This window comes from Corvus kubaryi, unplaced genomic scaffold (genome assembly GCF_017639235.1).
Source record: "Corvus kubaryi isolate FWS band 111438036 unplaced genomic scaffold, C.kubaryi_AGA036_p1.0 71, whole genome shotgun sequence".
Lineage (NCBI taxonomy): Eukaryota > Metazoa > Chordata > Aves > Passeriformes > Corvidae > Corvus > Corvus kubaryi.
The window spans coordinates 10,017,173-10,034,321 of NW_024582059.1; the positions used below are offsets into that span (position 1 = coordinate 10,017,173).

The 17,149-nt window shown below is 35.5% G+C and overlaps 1 protein-coding gene across 2 annotated transcripts in view; it reads right to left on the minus strand.

Moving 5' to 3' along the window:
* FSTL5 (follistatin like 5) overlaps positions 1-17,149 on the minus strand; it is a 278,658-nt gene that overhangs the window by 83,786 nt on the left and 177,723 nt on the right. For both annotated transcript variants that reach the window (XM_042049795.1, XM_042049794.1), the window contains exon 7: positions 9,286-9,452. In XM_042049795.1, coding sequence (XP_041905729.1) covers positions 9,286-9,452 — 167 coding nt within the window. The remainder of the gene's footprint in view (positions 1-9,285; positions 9,453-17,149) is intronic.

Genomic DNA, 17,149 nt, shown 5'->3' on the forward strand with positions numbered 1-17,149 from the left:
GAGCAAATACCTTTGTACACTTCTGTAGTATTTTTTTTTTTTTAATTATTATTAGTTTTGAGAATATATAAATGCCAGTTGAGCCAAGTTCCCAATAGATAATTATGCCCTATGTATCCTAATTTTTCCTCCTGGGCTGCTTGTGATGGCGGGCCAGAAAGGGTTTCTCTTTGTTTTTTTTATTTAAGCAATTGTGCCTCTCTGTTCAATGAAACAGACTCCTGGATATCAAAGCACTTTTACTGCTGGTGATATGGCCCTCCTATTTAATGTACTACAGCAATGATTGGAAAGTCAGGACTGTGAGCCATAGGAGGCCATTATTAACAAAGCATCTTTCTCATGATCTTAAGAAGGAGTGACCTTTACTGCTAGCTCTAGCATAGTCTGGGTTGCTCTTTCAAGACTTCTTTTCTAAAACAATAACCTGAAAAGCTTAGTCTTCTTTATGTGTATTATAAAACCCTTTCTCATAATTCTTCTGAAAGCTGTGAAAAGCATGAAGTCTACAAGAGTAACAAAACTACTGCAAAATGACCTGGACAAATAAGGAGAAATAAATATGTAACTAGTAATAAAATTATTCAGAAATGATCCTGTTTTTCACCCAGTTGATGGAATATATATAGCAAAAGAAGTGAGAGGAGTAAGTTTATAACCGTACATAAAAATCAAACTGCAATTTTTTGATGAGCTATTCGGAAATTAATAGCACAAACTGAATTTGCTAGTAACAGCAATACTGAATGCAGACATAACCTGCATTTCTAGATACATATACAGAAAAGTGTGGGATATGCCCAGCCACTGAAAAGAGCAGAGAAAACAGTGAATTTGAACTGAAAAGAAGAGGTTGAGGAAGAAAGATATTATGGGAGTGAAAAAAGATGCTTAAGAAGTCATCTTATGACACAAAATATAAACCAGCTTTCCACTAATTTTAAAATACAGGGAAGATGGGCAAGAGTGAAAAAAATGTGTGATAAAAGTTCTGGTGCCTGAAAAAAAAGGAGTAGGAGTTACTCCTAAATTCAAGCTCCAAATGTACTTGATAGACATCTGTATGTGCAGCTATCCTGCACCACCTGGATTAGCTTTGGGATGTTCCTAACTGAGCACGCTGGTCTAAGGTGCAGAACAGTACTCCCATCCATTTGCCCAAATTTCATCTTTCATTATTAATTATCAAGAAGGACATGGCAGAAACTAAATTCTCCTGAAAAAAAGATGAGAAGTGAACAGTAATAGATGTGATTATTATACAGTGGGGAAAAAATATAGCTTTGGAACTTTAAAATATTTTTTACAGCTTCTATAGTTATGACGCAACAACAATGGGCCTTGCAAAATATTACATGGCAGGTACGCATGTCCTCAAGTAACTGAGCCAGGTATCTGTTCAGAGAGCTGAACTCACAAGACCAACAAGACCAACAATGGCTTTACAAAATCAGTTGGCATTAGATATGCTATTATTAAAGGAACAAGGGAACTGCGGAATCTTAATCCATTCACAATGCAACATTATCAGTTGAAGAAGCCTGAGCCAAAATGAAACAAATCACTGATCAAATATCAGAGCTCTTCCAATCACTCCAAACCTAAGGTTGGTGCCGTGGTTGAAGTCCATATTCTAAACCTTGTGACTCATGGGGCGGAGGCAATGTCTGTAATGATGATTGGGTTGATGATTGCAACTGCAGTTACATTTGTAATGGTTGGGATAACTTTTACACTGTATAATTGCTTGTGTCATTTTTCTGCTGCTTCTGTCTTTTCTCCTCTGACTTTTCTACAAACACATCGCCCCGCTGGACAACCTGTGAAATGAGAAAAAGGTCCCAGGAAGACACTGTTTGAGCCACAGGGTGATGTAAGAGACTTAAAGACCACAATTGCCTCAAACATTGTCAAGGCCACAGAAGTGACTTGCCATAAGATAAGTCACCACAGTGTGAACTTGAGATAAGGACAGAAGACATGAATTTGCAACAGGAAGGCATTTATTCCAGGCCTAGAGGAGTTGAAGTGTGGTTAACACATCGTGGTTAATGTATCCAGACAAAAATTCCCACTGTGGCAAACTGTGAGAAAGGAAACAACTGCTTATACACACGCTACCCCAAGTTATGGGAATATTTGTGACCACCCATGGATACCCACAACTTGGACTGCATAAAAGTGGTACCTCCAGAAGGACTACCGAGAAGACCAGGGTGAAGAAAGACCAATGGGATGCCTCTGGATCCACAGTGTGGTGACTATTTTCTGCTTGATCTCTCTCTCCTTCTCTGCCCCCCCGCTCCTTCCTATTTCTTTCTATCTCTGTACCTCACATTTACTGTTAAATAAAATCCGTAGTACTGACTTCAGCATATGGTCTCATTTGACTTTAATTCAGGCAGAGGCATCTCTCAACTGGATCATAACAAGTGGAGTAGAAAAAAAAAAACAAAACAAAAATGGTATTCAACTCATGAAATAGAAAAGATAATAATACATCCTACTTAAAAAAATAACTGTGTAACAGATAAAGGGCAATTCAATATAGATAAAAATAGAAACATGCTGACTTTGATGAGTCACTGTTAATCAAATCCAACCACCTCATCAGAAAAATCAGTAGAAAATATCTGAGAGAGATGTAACGTGTTTAAGAGGTGTCATAAGCATAACATAAAAGGAAAACGTGCAACTAGGCTTTCAAAGTGAACCTCATATATATAAGAAGTTATATATATATATAACTTCATATATATATCCTGGTTGTAACACACAGAATACCACATCGAAGATCACACACTGAAATTGCTGCACTGAAATTTACTGGTAAAAACTCAAAATAAACTGATCAGGATTCAGATTTTGTACAAACTGCCAGCTTTTTGCCTATGGTACTACAATTGAACAGTTTAATTTGTTCATTGTTGGACTATGAGTTACTGACTTCCAAAAAGGAAGAGGTTAGCAGCATCACCTCTGAAAGGAAGTAAGCTCTGGTGCTCCCTTCATGTCATAGGACCTCTACACTTTCCCTCACACAAGCAATAAGATGGCCCCTTGGCAAAACTTCAGGGAGGAGAAAAACCTCCTCAGGAATGAAACAAGAGCATGCAGAGCTTGCTGCAGCAAATCAGAAAGTGAGTGCATTGACTGCAAGCAGGCATTCCCTCTTTTAGGACATTTGAGAAAAAAGAAATAGGTTTACATGAATGTTTAATATCTTTTTGTCATGGTTTAGGTATGGTATTCCCTAATTTAATGTTCTTAGTGAAACATGCCAAACCATGTGGAGTTCAATCATGCCGCCTCCCCCTGCGGCAGCCTGGAGAGGAGAACTGGAGAAATTCTCAAGAGGGAAAGATCATGGGTTGAGGTAAGAACAATTTACTGGAAATAGCAATGGAGTAAGACAACAAACAGTAACAGCAACAATTCTAATGAAAGATTATACAAGAAGAAAAGAAGTGAATGATTCATACTTGATTGCTCACCTGCACCCACAGAAACCCCCCAAAACACCTGACTTCTCCCTTTGTGACTCAACTCAGTGGGAAAGGGAGCCCTTTCCCCATTTCTGAAAAACGACATGAGGCGGCATAGAATGCCCTCAGAGTCCCAGACATGCTCCCTTCCTGGCTACTGCAAAAATTTACCATGTCTGGCCAGAGCCAGGACACTACTTTCTTTTGACTATTAATTTTCTCTTTCTTTAAATTTAAGTCCCCTAGTTTATATCCTAAATCTTTTTTTTTTTTTTTTTTTTTTTTAATTTCTAAGAGTTGTTTTATCTGATTTGGGGAGCAGATAAAAAAGATTGAAGAATATTTCCCTGACATTTATGGTTCACCTGGGACTCTGTTGGAAGCAAAAACACACAAGCACACAGACACAAATTTTTCTCAGACAGGGCATTAATATTTCTAACCATCATATTAAAGTCATAACTGTGTTGTACTAAGAACAATTCAACAATGCATAAAGAGAAGCTTGTATGTGGGTCCATACTATCCCATGGGAGAAAACAATGTTGAAAGGAATAATTCATGAGGCTCTCCTGACATTTTTCTTAAGAATAATAAAAGGAACAAAGGATGAGAAGCTGGAAGAAAAAGAAGAGGTCAGATGTCTGGAGTCCTTTCTAGGAAAGGTGCTTAGTGTTTCGGACAATCTGGAAACCTTTCTGTCAACAGTTGCTGATCAGAACTCTACAGAATGGAAGCTATCACGTTCTTCAGAAAATGTTAGCTTTTAGTGGCATTCTCCTTTACAGTGTTTTGGGTTGTGTTTTTTCTTTCTGGACGAAGGGCAAATATGTCAAGAAGAAAACGCCAGCTGTCACCAAAAAGTGACAGTTTTAATGTGCAAATTAATTCTACCAAGCTAAAGAAATGAGAAGTTTTGAAAGAAAAGATAACCTATACATAACTTCAAAACCCCCAAAATGGAAATATTACATGCTTTCCATGAAGGCAGCCTAAAGAAAGATATTATGAGCTTTTACCAAGAGGAAGAAGTTGAATGACACTATTTTGGAAAGTTATTGTTAAACTTTGCATGTGGACAAATCTCAGTAGATCTTCAAAAAATGTAAGAAAAGGGGCCGAGATTTTATAAGTGTGATTGCTCCCATGTACAGGAAAGAACCTGAAGGCAAAGGTGGAATAAAATATCAGAAAAACAATAAAGTAAAATAAGTTATGAAGACTTTAAAAAGTGAATGAATTAACACTAAAAAAGTAATACGTGTTGCATTTGGGAAATACAGCTGCTATTTTTCATACATGGGAATTATTATCTCTAATGAATAGTAGGTTAGATAAAAACAAGAGGAAAGTGGAAAGGCAAATATTAAATTTAAGATGCAGGAAAACAGCAAGCAAAAAAAAAGCCTTTCTATATGTGTACTGAAATATCAGCAAAATGCCCTGTGATATCAGTTCTGTAGTGAGTCACAGCATAATTATATTACAATTTAAGTAAAATTTGCAGAGGCATATAATTTTTCATAATTTCACTCGGATGCTAATTATCCCTGCCTCCCATCAGTTTCAGTAAGAGAAGGACTAGTAGCAAGATGCCCTACTTCCACAAATAGTAGTTATTAGTACCATAAGAAGAGTTGAGTAGTACTAAGGACTTATAAAATTATCAACTGGATATTACCAGTAATATTATTAACACACGCTTTGTAGAACATTTTTAAATGCACCACTTAAACACAAATTTCTATTTTCATGCTTTGAAAGTATTTCTTAATATTTCTTTAAAATGTCTTAGAGTATACAAGACATTAGTCATTATCAAGACTCATTTTTAGCCACTCCACGGTTGACAGCTTTAGAGATATATCTTGTACACTTTCAGTAGAGGAGTAGAGTATTTAAAAAACAAAAATAACATAAATTGAACTATCAATTTCGGTTTAGACCTGGATTCCTTTCCTTCTTGTTGCATTTTTCCATTTGACAAAACACTAGGACATTATATTGTTCTGAATTTTCCCCTCCTCAAAGCAAATAGCTTAATTCGTATTGAGACCTGGATAGTTGCAAAAGCTGAATTTCTAATTATGAGCACTTGCTATGATTTACAAAATCCCATTGTCACTACTGCTTTGTCTGACTGGTTTCCTATACATGTGCTGACTTCCAGTTATGTTGATCTTTGATGCATTTTACTGAAAAAAACCCATAACCCTATCTTCCCAGGCCAGTGTTGGCCTTGTTATTTTCAGAAAATGTACTGCCCTTTACACAATATTATTAGTCTTGAGATGCACAGATGTGGTTCTTGTATAACTGAGTAAATTAAGAATTCCCAGAGTTAGGCAAACATCACTGTAGTTTAAATATAGCCATAGTAAAACCTGGAGTACCTGTCTCTGGGGACATCTTATATTATACAAGGAGTATAGAATCTAGAAATAAATTGAGAGAGATCAAATCTGTGAAAACAGTGAAACATAAAATAAATTTTGAAGAAAAGAAGGTCTGGGGACGGATCTAACTCAGTGTCTTTCTGTCCATTCTTTTGTTGTTTCTTTTTTAAATCCAGACACCATTAATTATTTCTTCCTCTCTATTTTACTTTATCTGCAAAGACAGATTAATATTCCACATATATACATATTTGAGCTCTATTAATTTTAGTGCCTCACTCTGTGGATATTGAATCTGACCTCTTTCTGTATCTGAATCGCAATTAAACTGTTAATATTAAGGGACTAAACTGTAATATAATTTTTGCTTAAAAAGAATTCCAAACATTCCTGATTGTTTACAATTTTCTTAAGCTAACATACAAATGATGAATATGGTCATCCTCAGAATTATGCACTCCTGTCACTGGAAGCTTTTACTCCTTTAAAAAGTCTTACTGTACCTGTACACAAAACGAAGGCACCAACATAACCCTAGCATTCAGGTAACATTTTGCAGACCTTTTTTTTAATGTTTGTGGGTTGTTAACCCAATACACTATCACACATTCCTCCTCTCCTATTAAATATAAATTAATCTGGCCAATTCTAGCGATTTCAACATTTCTTTGAATGTCTGATCACCACTGTGATCTCACTTCAAAGTGGGCATCTCACAAGTTTTCAAAATTCAACACTCAACTCTCTTCTAGCTGTGGTAAGTATTTCGGAAATGTGCTCTGGCTAACAGCCATGCTCCCATCCAGCTGCTCTCTCACTCACTCCTTCTCCACTCCCCACAGTAGGACAGGGGCAGAAAATGAGAGAAATGTGAATGAGAAAGCTCATGGGTTCAGACAAACACTGGGAGATTGCTTAGTAAGTACCATGGTGGGCAAGAACAGCCTTGATCTTGGGAAATTTAGAGAATTGCCTCCCTTGACCTGCTGGCCACTCCTCTTTTGATGCAGCCCAGGATGCAGTTGCCCTTCTAGACTGCAAGCACACACTGTTGGTTCATGTCCAGCTCTCACCCATGAGAGTCTTTCTCATCTGCTCTCAATGACTTCTCCCAGTCCATACTTGTATCTGGGATTGCCCTGACCCAGGTGCAGCACCTTGCACTTGGACTCATTGAACCTCATGAGGTTCCTCTGGGTCCACTTATCAGATTTGTCCAGGTCCCCCTGGATGGCATCCCATCTTTCTGATGTGTCAAATGCACGACTCAGCTGTATGTCATGTGCAAACTTGCTGAAGGTGCACACGATCACACTGTCTGTGTCATTGATAGAGATGTTGAAGAGCACCACTCCCAAGACAGATCCCTGAGAGGCACCTCTTGTTCACTGGCCTCCACTTAGACACAATAACACAGAGTTGTTGACCATAACCTCTGGCTCCATCCATCCATCCATCCATCCATCCATCCATCCATCCATCCATCCATTTCCAATTTGGAGAGAAGGATGTTGCATGGTACCAAACTGAAGGCCCTGCAGAAGTCTGGATAGGTAATATCTGTTGATCTTTCCTTGTCAACAACTGTCATCATAGAAGGTCACCAGACTGGTCAGGCAATTGGTCAAGTCCTTCAAGATAAACCTGCTCCAATGTGGATGTTTTGGATAACTGCTTCACCAAGGAGTACCTTCTGCTTCTCCAGCCTTAGACTTACCTCTGCTGCTTCTTGCTTTTTTGTTCTCTAATCTCTCTCTCTCTCTCCCTGGGCTTTTATGCCCTTTTTTGAATTTTCTTTCAGAGATGCCACGAGTGTGTCTGAGTAGCTGCCCTGCCGATGGTCCCTTGGGACTGGCTGCATACAGCACGGGACACCCCCTGTCCTTTTCCCTGAGAGCCACACCTGTGGCCCCTGCTGCCAATTCCTGGGCACCTGCACCAAGCACAAGAACTTTCTCTGCTTGGTTTTTGTTGTTTTGGTTTTTGTTTGGCTTTTTTTATACCCAAAACGTATGTATCAAGCTTAGAAAACACTTGCTCTTTTATGTCTGCAAAAAAAGCCAACTGAACCCTTCAGTCTGAAGCTGAGCTGTTAGCTTCATCATTTCCATTCATCATTTCCCTTTTATTTCTGCACGTACAGATGCATCTTCCTGTTTCTATCTAGGGCTCATGCCAGCTATTACACTTAGAATTGATTAGTAAGAACTCCAAATAATGGTTTGGAACATCATGAATATTTACAGAAAGGTAACAAATATTGCAGACAGGATCTTGTGAACATGGGCAAGACACTTTTCAGCGTCAGTCATATGATTAATATCAAACTAACAAAAGCAATTGTTATTGAACAGAGAACTTTTCAGATGATGTTGGGTTTATCCTAAGCCTCTCAAGAGACTTAAAGCCACCACTCAAGCAAGATGAGCTTTCAAGCTTTGAAACTGTCCTTTATCTTACAAAGCACCACTGTGAGGAAGCTCAGTTTACTAACAGAACTAACAAATCCAGAAATCAAAGAGAGATTACGTGTGGCAACAATTTCCACCTTAAAAATAAAACATTCATAAAAAAAAGAAATAAAAATAGACAAACTAGGTATTTGATTGTGGCGATATTCCACACACACAACAGTGCAGGTGATTTCAGACTCACTTGGGCTAGACACACAACACAACTCCCGATGTAACAATTCGTCCACATTTAGAACTTTGCTAACATAAAATGGCCAAAACAAAGAAAGCATACCCAGAAGCATACAAAATACAAACGAAAGCCTATTTTTAGTTATGCCAGAAGATGTAATTCTAATTATCTTTTTCTATTTTCCTCTGTATTTTTAGGTCATAGCACTGTTAGGTGGCAAAAACTTGCCTTCCTGACAAAAATATTTATAAATTATACCAATATTCTGTGTTTCATTCTTCGAGAGGTACCAGATAACTGCTGAATATTTGGAGGAATGGGCAAAACAAATGATTTTATTATGAAATACTTATTTTGGAAAAATATATATTTCTATTGAACTATTATAAAAGAAGATTATTATTATGATGTTTGTACATGAAAATATTCATGTCTCAGATTTCTCTTTTCTTTTAAATATTTGAAGACTGTGCAATCCTGAATGTCTAATGCTGAGTCTATTTTGGGCTGCAATCTAGTCCTCATGTGCTTCTTTTGCTATATTTATTTTTTAAATGATTGGTCTGTGAAACATATTTTCTCTATATTTAACAGGGGTTCAAATACACAGCAAATAAAAACAGATGGAGTTTGCTGCATATCATTTCCATTTCTTTTCTTTGAAACAGCAGAAGTATGTTGCTTGTTATGCATCACTTTTCTATTATTTATGAGAGGTTTTGATAAAGAGCTGTTAAAAAGAACTTTCTGTTACTTACACTGATATCTTCCAAATCCAAGCTGTTCAGAATGACATTGTTCCTCTTCCAGATGATGGGAGGTCTCAGGGTTCCCTGGATGGCACAACTTAAGACAGCACTCTGTCCCACTGTTGCTGCAGTGGTGCTTATTTTTTGATCTTCAGGCAGACTCAGCTGAATTACATCTGCAAAAAACATATTATTTGTAAGATCAATTAGCAGGCAGTTTCATGAACCTAATCAGCTTGAACTTTTTGTATACTGGTAATTCAAGTATTTTAGCTGGAATGAAAGTAAAAAGAACTTCCAAAAACCCCAGTAAGTTCAGAGTATCACATATAAAGGTCAGTGTGACATTTCAATTAAATTGACTGACAAGCATCAGCCTGTAAGAAGCAGCATTTAACACGAAAGTGAATTCCAGAGGCACACCTGACTGTGTATCCAAAATCAGACACCGGAAGTTATCTGACAGTTAAGGTAGGTGCAGTGGACAAGTCAGAACTTTTATTCTATTTTTTTTCGGGCTAACTAACTGTTCATCATTAGTCAATCTTTAAAAAAATCTTACAAAATTTAGACATATGTGATAGGAGTCCAGACCTTGAATCTTTCTCTGTTCATATATGTATTAAAAAGCTCCAGTATTAACAGAAGGCTAATTCACTTCTATGTCCAGAACTCATTTGGACACTTGCATAGAAAAGAGTGATACACATCAAACTGACAACATTGCATACTCTTCCCTCTTGTGTAATTGCTTCAAGTTACAGACTGATCAGCTGAGAGTTAGCTTTTCACCTGGGGTGGGCCTAACTAAATATAACCTATTAAAATTCTATACTTGTAAGGATTTTGTCATATTAGACAAAAGAACTATATAGGAACTGAAGATCATCCAAATAACAATTTTTCCACTCAGCTGCTAAAGCATGAAAAATCTCCACGTTTTTTATCTTTCATTCTTCAAGTAAACTACAAAAGGCATCCTGTGTCTATTCTCCTTTAATTATGAAAATACTGTCAAATAAGAGACACATTAACTCTTTCATTATAGGAAAGAAGGAATCTGTAACAAAGTTAAGATCTTCTATAGGTTCCTTTTAGCCTCATAAAAGCAATACTTTGTAATTAACACTTCCCCCCCTCCTCCTTCCACCCTTCCCAGCATTAGAAAAGCATGTTAGCATCCTCAGGAAAGTAAGCATAGCTTTTCAATAATTAAATTAAATCCTTTAAAAATATGATTAAGAATAATAATTTTATACTTAGTTCTAAAGAGAGGCCCCCTGATTCTTTCCTCTTTCAGAAAAAGTGCACTCTATGACTCAAAATGTAAGTGATAGTGCCCACCAGATGGGCCCAAATGAGACCAACCTTTTTTAACTAGATTCAATACCTGACACAATGCCTTACATGAAGGAAATGTACTAATGACCCTTCTGCTGTTTACTGTACTTTTAAAAATCTACTGCACTCTCAGAAGCACTTCATGTTCCATGCTACAGGAGATGGTTCTTCAGTGACACTACCTTGCAGACTTACTGAGATGTAACTGCTACTGAATGATTCAAAACTTCTGGTAGCCAACAAATAGTACACATATTTTGCTTTTTTACTCAAGAGAAGATCTCAAAAGTGAGATAAATATTCTGATATTTCATTTATAAATTTATATTTCCTGTATTTTTCAAAGTCACTATTCAATTTAGGAAAGGCATGAAGGAGGGATCATGAAATCAGCTGGTGTAGGGCTGTCTATGAAAACTGCTAACCTTCACATGGTAAACTGACACAGGCAATTTAAATTCTACAAGATTTCATAGTCTTTTTTCACTTAACTTCAGTATTACTATGGATGCTTACATAAACAAGGGCAGTCACTCTTACAGATGTTTATAACTTTTAATTAGAGGATGACACTAGAAAACAGAGCCTCTATCAAATATAAAACTTTATATTTCCTAAATGAGCAAAATATTCTGAAACCAAAATGAGAGACTATCATTTTGTTGACACCAAGAGTTCAAATGGGTTTTTTTCAAACTGCCTTGCTTTGAATAGTAATGATAACCTTATCATAAAAAATAATTAAGATAATGTTAAAAACAACAACAATAATAATAATATAGGATGATAATACTAGTTTTGCCAGAGAAACTCCCAAAGAATTTCTGAAAAAATTCTGAATTATTTTTGATATGCCATTTGCAATTTTTATCTCATGACTATATTGTAACAAAAGGGCCAAATGCAGAATTTTAAAATATGAAGAAACAGTTGTACTACCTGGAACTAGTCAACTCAGTGATGTTACACATATCTTAGCAGTTATGAAAAAAAACCTATTGCAATAAATGCTAGAATCGTTGCTTTCCTGCAAAATACTGAATATTTATGCAAAAACTGTCATATATTATAAAACTATATATATTTATATTATTATTTAATAGGAAAAAAGGTATGTAATTACATTATAGCTTATTTTCTTGAGAGAAAACTATAGCATATATTTTCTTCTTATTGGGGGAAAAAACGTTACCACCCAACCCAAAAAGCACTAAGCTTACAGGGCAGTACCTGGTGCAGAATCTTTGGCAGGTAACTCCCTGAAAATTCCTGTCCATTAACTGTCTGCAACCACAGTGAAAGAGGCAAACACTGCTGGGGGTGGATAGGTGTGGTGTGTACAAAAAGCTGTCAAGTGCAGAAAGCAGAACTGGTGTCACAGTTCAGGCACTATGACATTCTTTTGGAAATACTGGCCAGGAATTAAATGATGCATTTAGCATCTCTTATTTTCTCCTTGAAAGAAATAAACCTGGTTCTGAGAGCAAATAATTTTTAGACAGATACTGATGTCACGTCATTAAGAGATATTCCTGACCAGGATGACTCCTAGCTTTCCCTCCATGTTGCATTTGTCGATCAATAATAATTGTTTGAAGTTTAGTCACACACGTTTTGTTCATTTAACGTTAAATGAAAAAGCAGAGTAAAGGTTTAGAAAATTTGGAAGTGAAATTAATTCTGTTTACTGACACCATCACCAAGCAAAAAAGCAAATGTGGGTATTGCTGGTTACAGAGCAGTAATATTTTAAGTAGCCAGCAGACACTACCTTTTACAGCTTGCTATTTTTAGAAGCGTGGATCCTCTACTATGGTGTACCATATTAATGAGTTTGTTTGTAACTCCTCCAGATGCAGTATCAATCTGACACGCATCCCTGGTTCTTAATTATAAAAGTTACTGGATACACACTTTCAGATAAAGGAGAGAAATGCAAACAAACAAAAAAAAAAATCTAAACCATAACAACCCAAATGTTTAAATAAAAGCTAGAAGCATAGTTAAGAGATGAAGACAACAGACAATGTAAAAATATCTGGTTGGAAATAAAATAAAGCTATTATAAAATAGGACAAAAGGAGTGAAAGCAGAGTAAATATTAACTATTGGGAAGATATTTTAGAACTTTAACATTGACCAGGAAAAAGGAACTCTTACTGAAGAGGTTCAAAAATATCAAAGATTTTAGACAACAAAGCAAAACCAAAACCAAACAACCAACCAATAAACCCCAAACAAGTAAACCAAATCAAAACGAATCATTTAAATGTAAGATATTCCTGCACTGGTTGAGGAATGTGTGTTAGATGGTTGAAAGGGTTTGATAAATTCCCCATCTGCTGAAGCCATTCTGCAAACTTCCCTACCCTTCATCCTGCTTTATGGTCCTGAGCCAAGTTCTTCTGGCTCTTCCCAACTTGTTTTTGTTACTGAAGTTACTACTGTAGTTGATCCAGCTTGAATTTATCCCTCTTGAAAACACGTGAAAGAAAACTGTACACGATATTTAGGATTAATTAAGTGGAATATATCAACTAATCCATATCTTTTTCTGAAAGACTTTGGTCAAAATGTCTGTAGAATGCAATTGCCATTTTCACGCAGATCTCATCTGGTTTCTCAGAGTTGCCCTGTAAATGACAAGTCACACAATCTTCTTCTACTCTGCTCTTTCCAGTAGATTACTTCTCAGTAATTATACTAAAGTATAATTTCTTATCATTAACCTAGTATAAGAACTTGTACTTTGTAACATTAATTTTCATATCACTTTTACTGTGCCAGGCTTTAAGGTTATCCAATTCCAATCTTTAAATAAGTTTGCTTCCCAGGTGGTCTTTGGAGAGCTTCAATAACTCCTTCTCAAAGTGGTATTTTCCTGTTTCACTGAACCCATATCATCTCCCTTTCATCCAGGTCCTTGTTCATTTTATCACTACTAACTTCCAGGATTTTAGTTGACTAAACAGATTCTAATGTGTAAACATCCCAAGTGCTTTACTGAAAATTATGAAAGCACTTTTTTTTTCATTGCTTCTCTTTAGTTATCTAGAATCTATTCTATAGACCTACTTTTGCTTGTCCTTCAGGTAAAATTAGATCAAATTACGAATAGTTCTTCTATTACAATTTTCTAAGTACTTTCTAATATAAATATCTTTCTGATATCTTTCAAAATATCTTCAGAACTTACTGAAATCCAATGCAACATGACATCACTCCAACTGAACCAAGAAATACTGCAAATGATGATCAATTAGATTAGAATGTAAGCACTTGAATTTTCTCAGTTTGACCAAAATGTAGTAAGTAAATTGAGAAAGGCAGGAAAAAGGAGTTTTCAAAGTTGACATGTTGCAAAACTATTACAACAGCAATACAGATAAACAAATAATGGAACCCTATTTTAGCATGTTTTTTTCAAGAGTCATACATCTTAGGTTGCCATTCTTAGTATGAGTTAAGCTTTATCAATATTCTTCCAAGTCAACAGATAAAATTATATCATTGTACTTTTAAAGCAGAGTAGGGCTCTGCTAGGAAAAAAAAAGATAGTGACAGCTGTACAGTGCTTTGACCAACAATTCTGTTTTCTTAATCCTAACTACATTGGGTTGATGTGCATAATGTGGAACAGTTTGATGCTCTAAATTTAGCACATTTAGGAGGAGAGTTGTTATACTTGGATTTGAGCTTTCTGAAGAAGTTAAAGAATAAATAGTAAAAGCAGGGCTATTTCAGTTCTTTTCCTATACATGAAAAAAATCCAATCTCCAACTCCTTTGATGGCACAAAATAGCCTGTAGGGGACTGTACACAATCATAAAATTCATTTGTGGTCTTAGAATACCAAATCAGGCTACTGATTTGGAAGAGAAGAGAAGCACTGAAGTACATGAAATTTAGTGAGGCTAAGTAAGTTCCTTACTGCCTCTTAAGGATGAGTAAAGAAAAACCACAATATCACTCTGAATAAAAGGTTTTAAAAGCTAAAAAGTATGAGATGTTGTATTTGTAGTCTGTGTATCACTTTATAATTGATTATCTTGTTAAAGTGAGGAAGGGAGGAAGTTCTTACTCAACTGGAGACTGCCTTGGTTAATTTAATTCCATTAACAAATGTGCAATTTGAACCTTCTCATTTGCTTCCATAAGTTCTGTGTATGTATTCAAAGCAGCCACAAAACTCTTCTGAGTCTAAACTAATGAACATTATGCCAAATGATACCCACTTTTTAAAATTAAGACAACATCAAGGCTGTATTTATTTTGTTTGCCTATTTCAAACCTAATTTAGATTAAAACAACTTTTAAAACCAAGCAAAAAGCCTTTTGTCCATGAACTCTGTACTTAATGTATAACATTACTGGGTGGCTTGAATTAGCTGAAAGGCAGCTAGGTAATGTGCCTTTTACTCTTCTGGCATTGCTCCCACTTTCCTTAAATTGACACAACAAAAGCTTTTTCATCAGTGTCATTTTGCTGTTCTTTTACAGCAATTTTAAAATCAGCACACATCACCATTAGCATGACTAATTTTGTCATTATCTGCTGTATATTCTGCTTTGAACTTGTTGTAAACATATTATTCACATATTTAGTAAAATGTTTCAGTATGAAAAGTAACAGAACATGGTTCATGAGTGTCTGTTGCTAGGATCTTATGCCAGCAAATAAGTCTTTCTGTTCCCAAAATCCATTTAAAAGCACACATACTAACAAGCTGGAAAAAAAAAAAAAAAAAAAAAGAAAAAGCATAAATAACTTTTGCATGATTCCTTAATGTTTTAGCTGCCAAGCTTGGATTAAAATTCAGGAAATATTGTTGTTACAAAAAATCTGAAAGCTCTTAACATTATAATTATCACTTATTTTGTCTTTTCTGACAAGAGACTTGAAAAACATTTTTTGTTGAAAATATAATACTGTAATAGCTCCTGTTTATAGGAAGTCCTGTAGAAACCAATTACATCAGAAAATTATCAGAAAACATGAAAGAAAACACAGTAATTTCTGCATTTTTTTATAGTACTAGTCAATGAAAAGAATAGAGAGTGATTCATTGGTCGTCCTAGGAAACCTTTATTTTATGGGAGAACTTAAAGCTTCTCTGAAAGACAAATGTGAAGCTAACACCCCAAGGTTTCTGTTTCCTCTCACAAGAATAGAGTATATTTTATTCAAATACCTAGAAACATTAAGAGTGCTTCATGGTTTAACAGTACAAAGGATAAAGTAGAATATATCAGCTGACCTCTTGCTTCAGTGAATTTAGCATCAAATTCTTTTATTACTGAAACAGCTTTCATCTTTGATTTTTTAGGACCAAAAATTACTAAAGAAGCAAATACCTTTAAAGAAAATTCTTACAAATAATTTGAAATAAATAAAATTACTAAATAAACTATAGATGATTATATTTATGAAAATTTTATAGATGTATGCACTTATAAAGTGCTTACCACTGAAGCAAAGTCTATGTTATTTAATGGTTCTTTGAAGTAACAAGAACAACTGTAGACTGTGACTGTAAGAAGTAGCTGAAGGACTTTTGGATTAATAGGCTGCAAGTACATTTGTCAGGAGAGAAACAGTGGAGTGATGATAAGCAGTTTTATCAACTCTGTCCCCTCCAGTAGAGAAAAATTCAAATCAATGATTAGAAATTCTTTGGAAAGCATCTGAAATCAAGCAAAACCCGAAATAATTTTGCTCCATGATTTGTAGACTATAGAATACTATATGCAGCTCTGTGTCCTCTGTAAGGCAGGTAAAAGCTCAGAGGAAAGACAAGAGTGATCAAGGTACGGAGCAGTTTAAATATATATTAAAAAAAACAGATAGGCATGAATTTTTATTAAAAAAAAACCCTAATGATGCAGAGATCTTTGACAGAAGCCAATAAATTCATGGATATCATGGAAATGCTGGGAAAGCATTTCCACGACAGCACAATAGTTTATTGTTTCTTCTAACACCAGAAAGCCATCAAAAAAACTGAGGGGCCAGGTTCAAAATGAAGGACAGCAGTTTGAAGTGATATATCTGAAAAAAATCTTTTCCAAAGGTTACTGTAGATTCCAGAAGCTTACACGTGCAGATTACAGAAACACTTGGGACAAATTATAGTGATACTATCCTTACACTTCTCCAGACATCAACTCAAGTTCATGGTTGAAAGAAAGCATTGGAATGGCTGGACCTGGGACCAATACAGTTGGTTTTACTGTGTTAAGGCATATTTCTTAATTTTACATGGAAATCACCCAGGAAATGGGTGCTCAAAGCTTCTTTAACTGTTATTTCATTTAGTAAATAAAGGGAACATAATTTAAGGTATTTTAACATTTTGAATGAAACAAGTAAATCAACTGCAATGCACTTGAATTAATAATCATTGTATATTACCTCTTGAAAATAACTTTGCCCCTCTGATATTTTTAACTGATTTTTACAGGATTTCCTCTGAATGTCTTTGCTCACATATTACATATGTTTTAATTTTTAAAAAAATATTATTCATGGCAA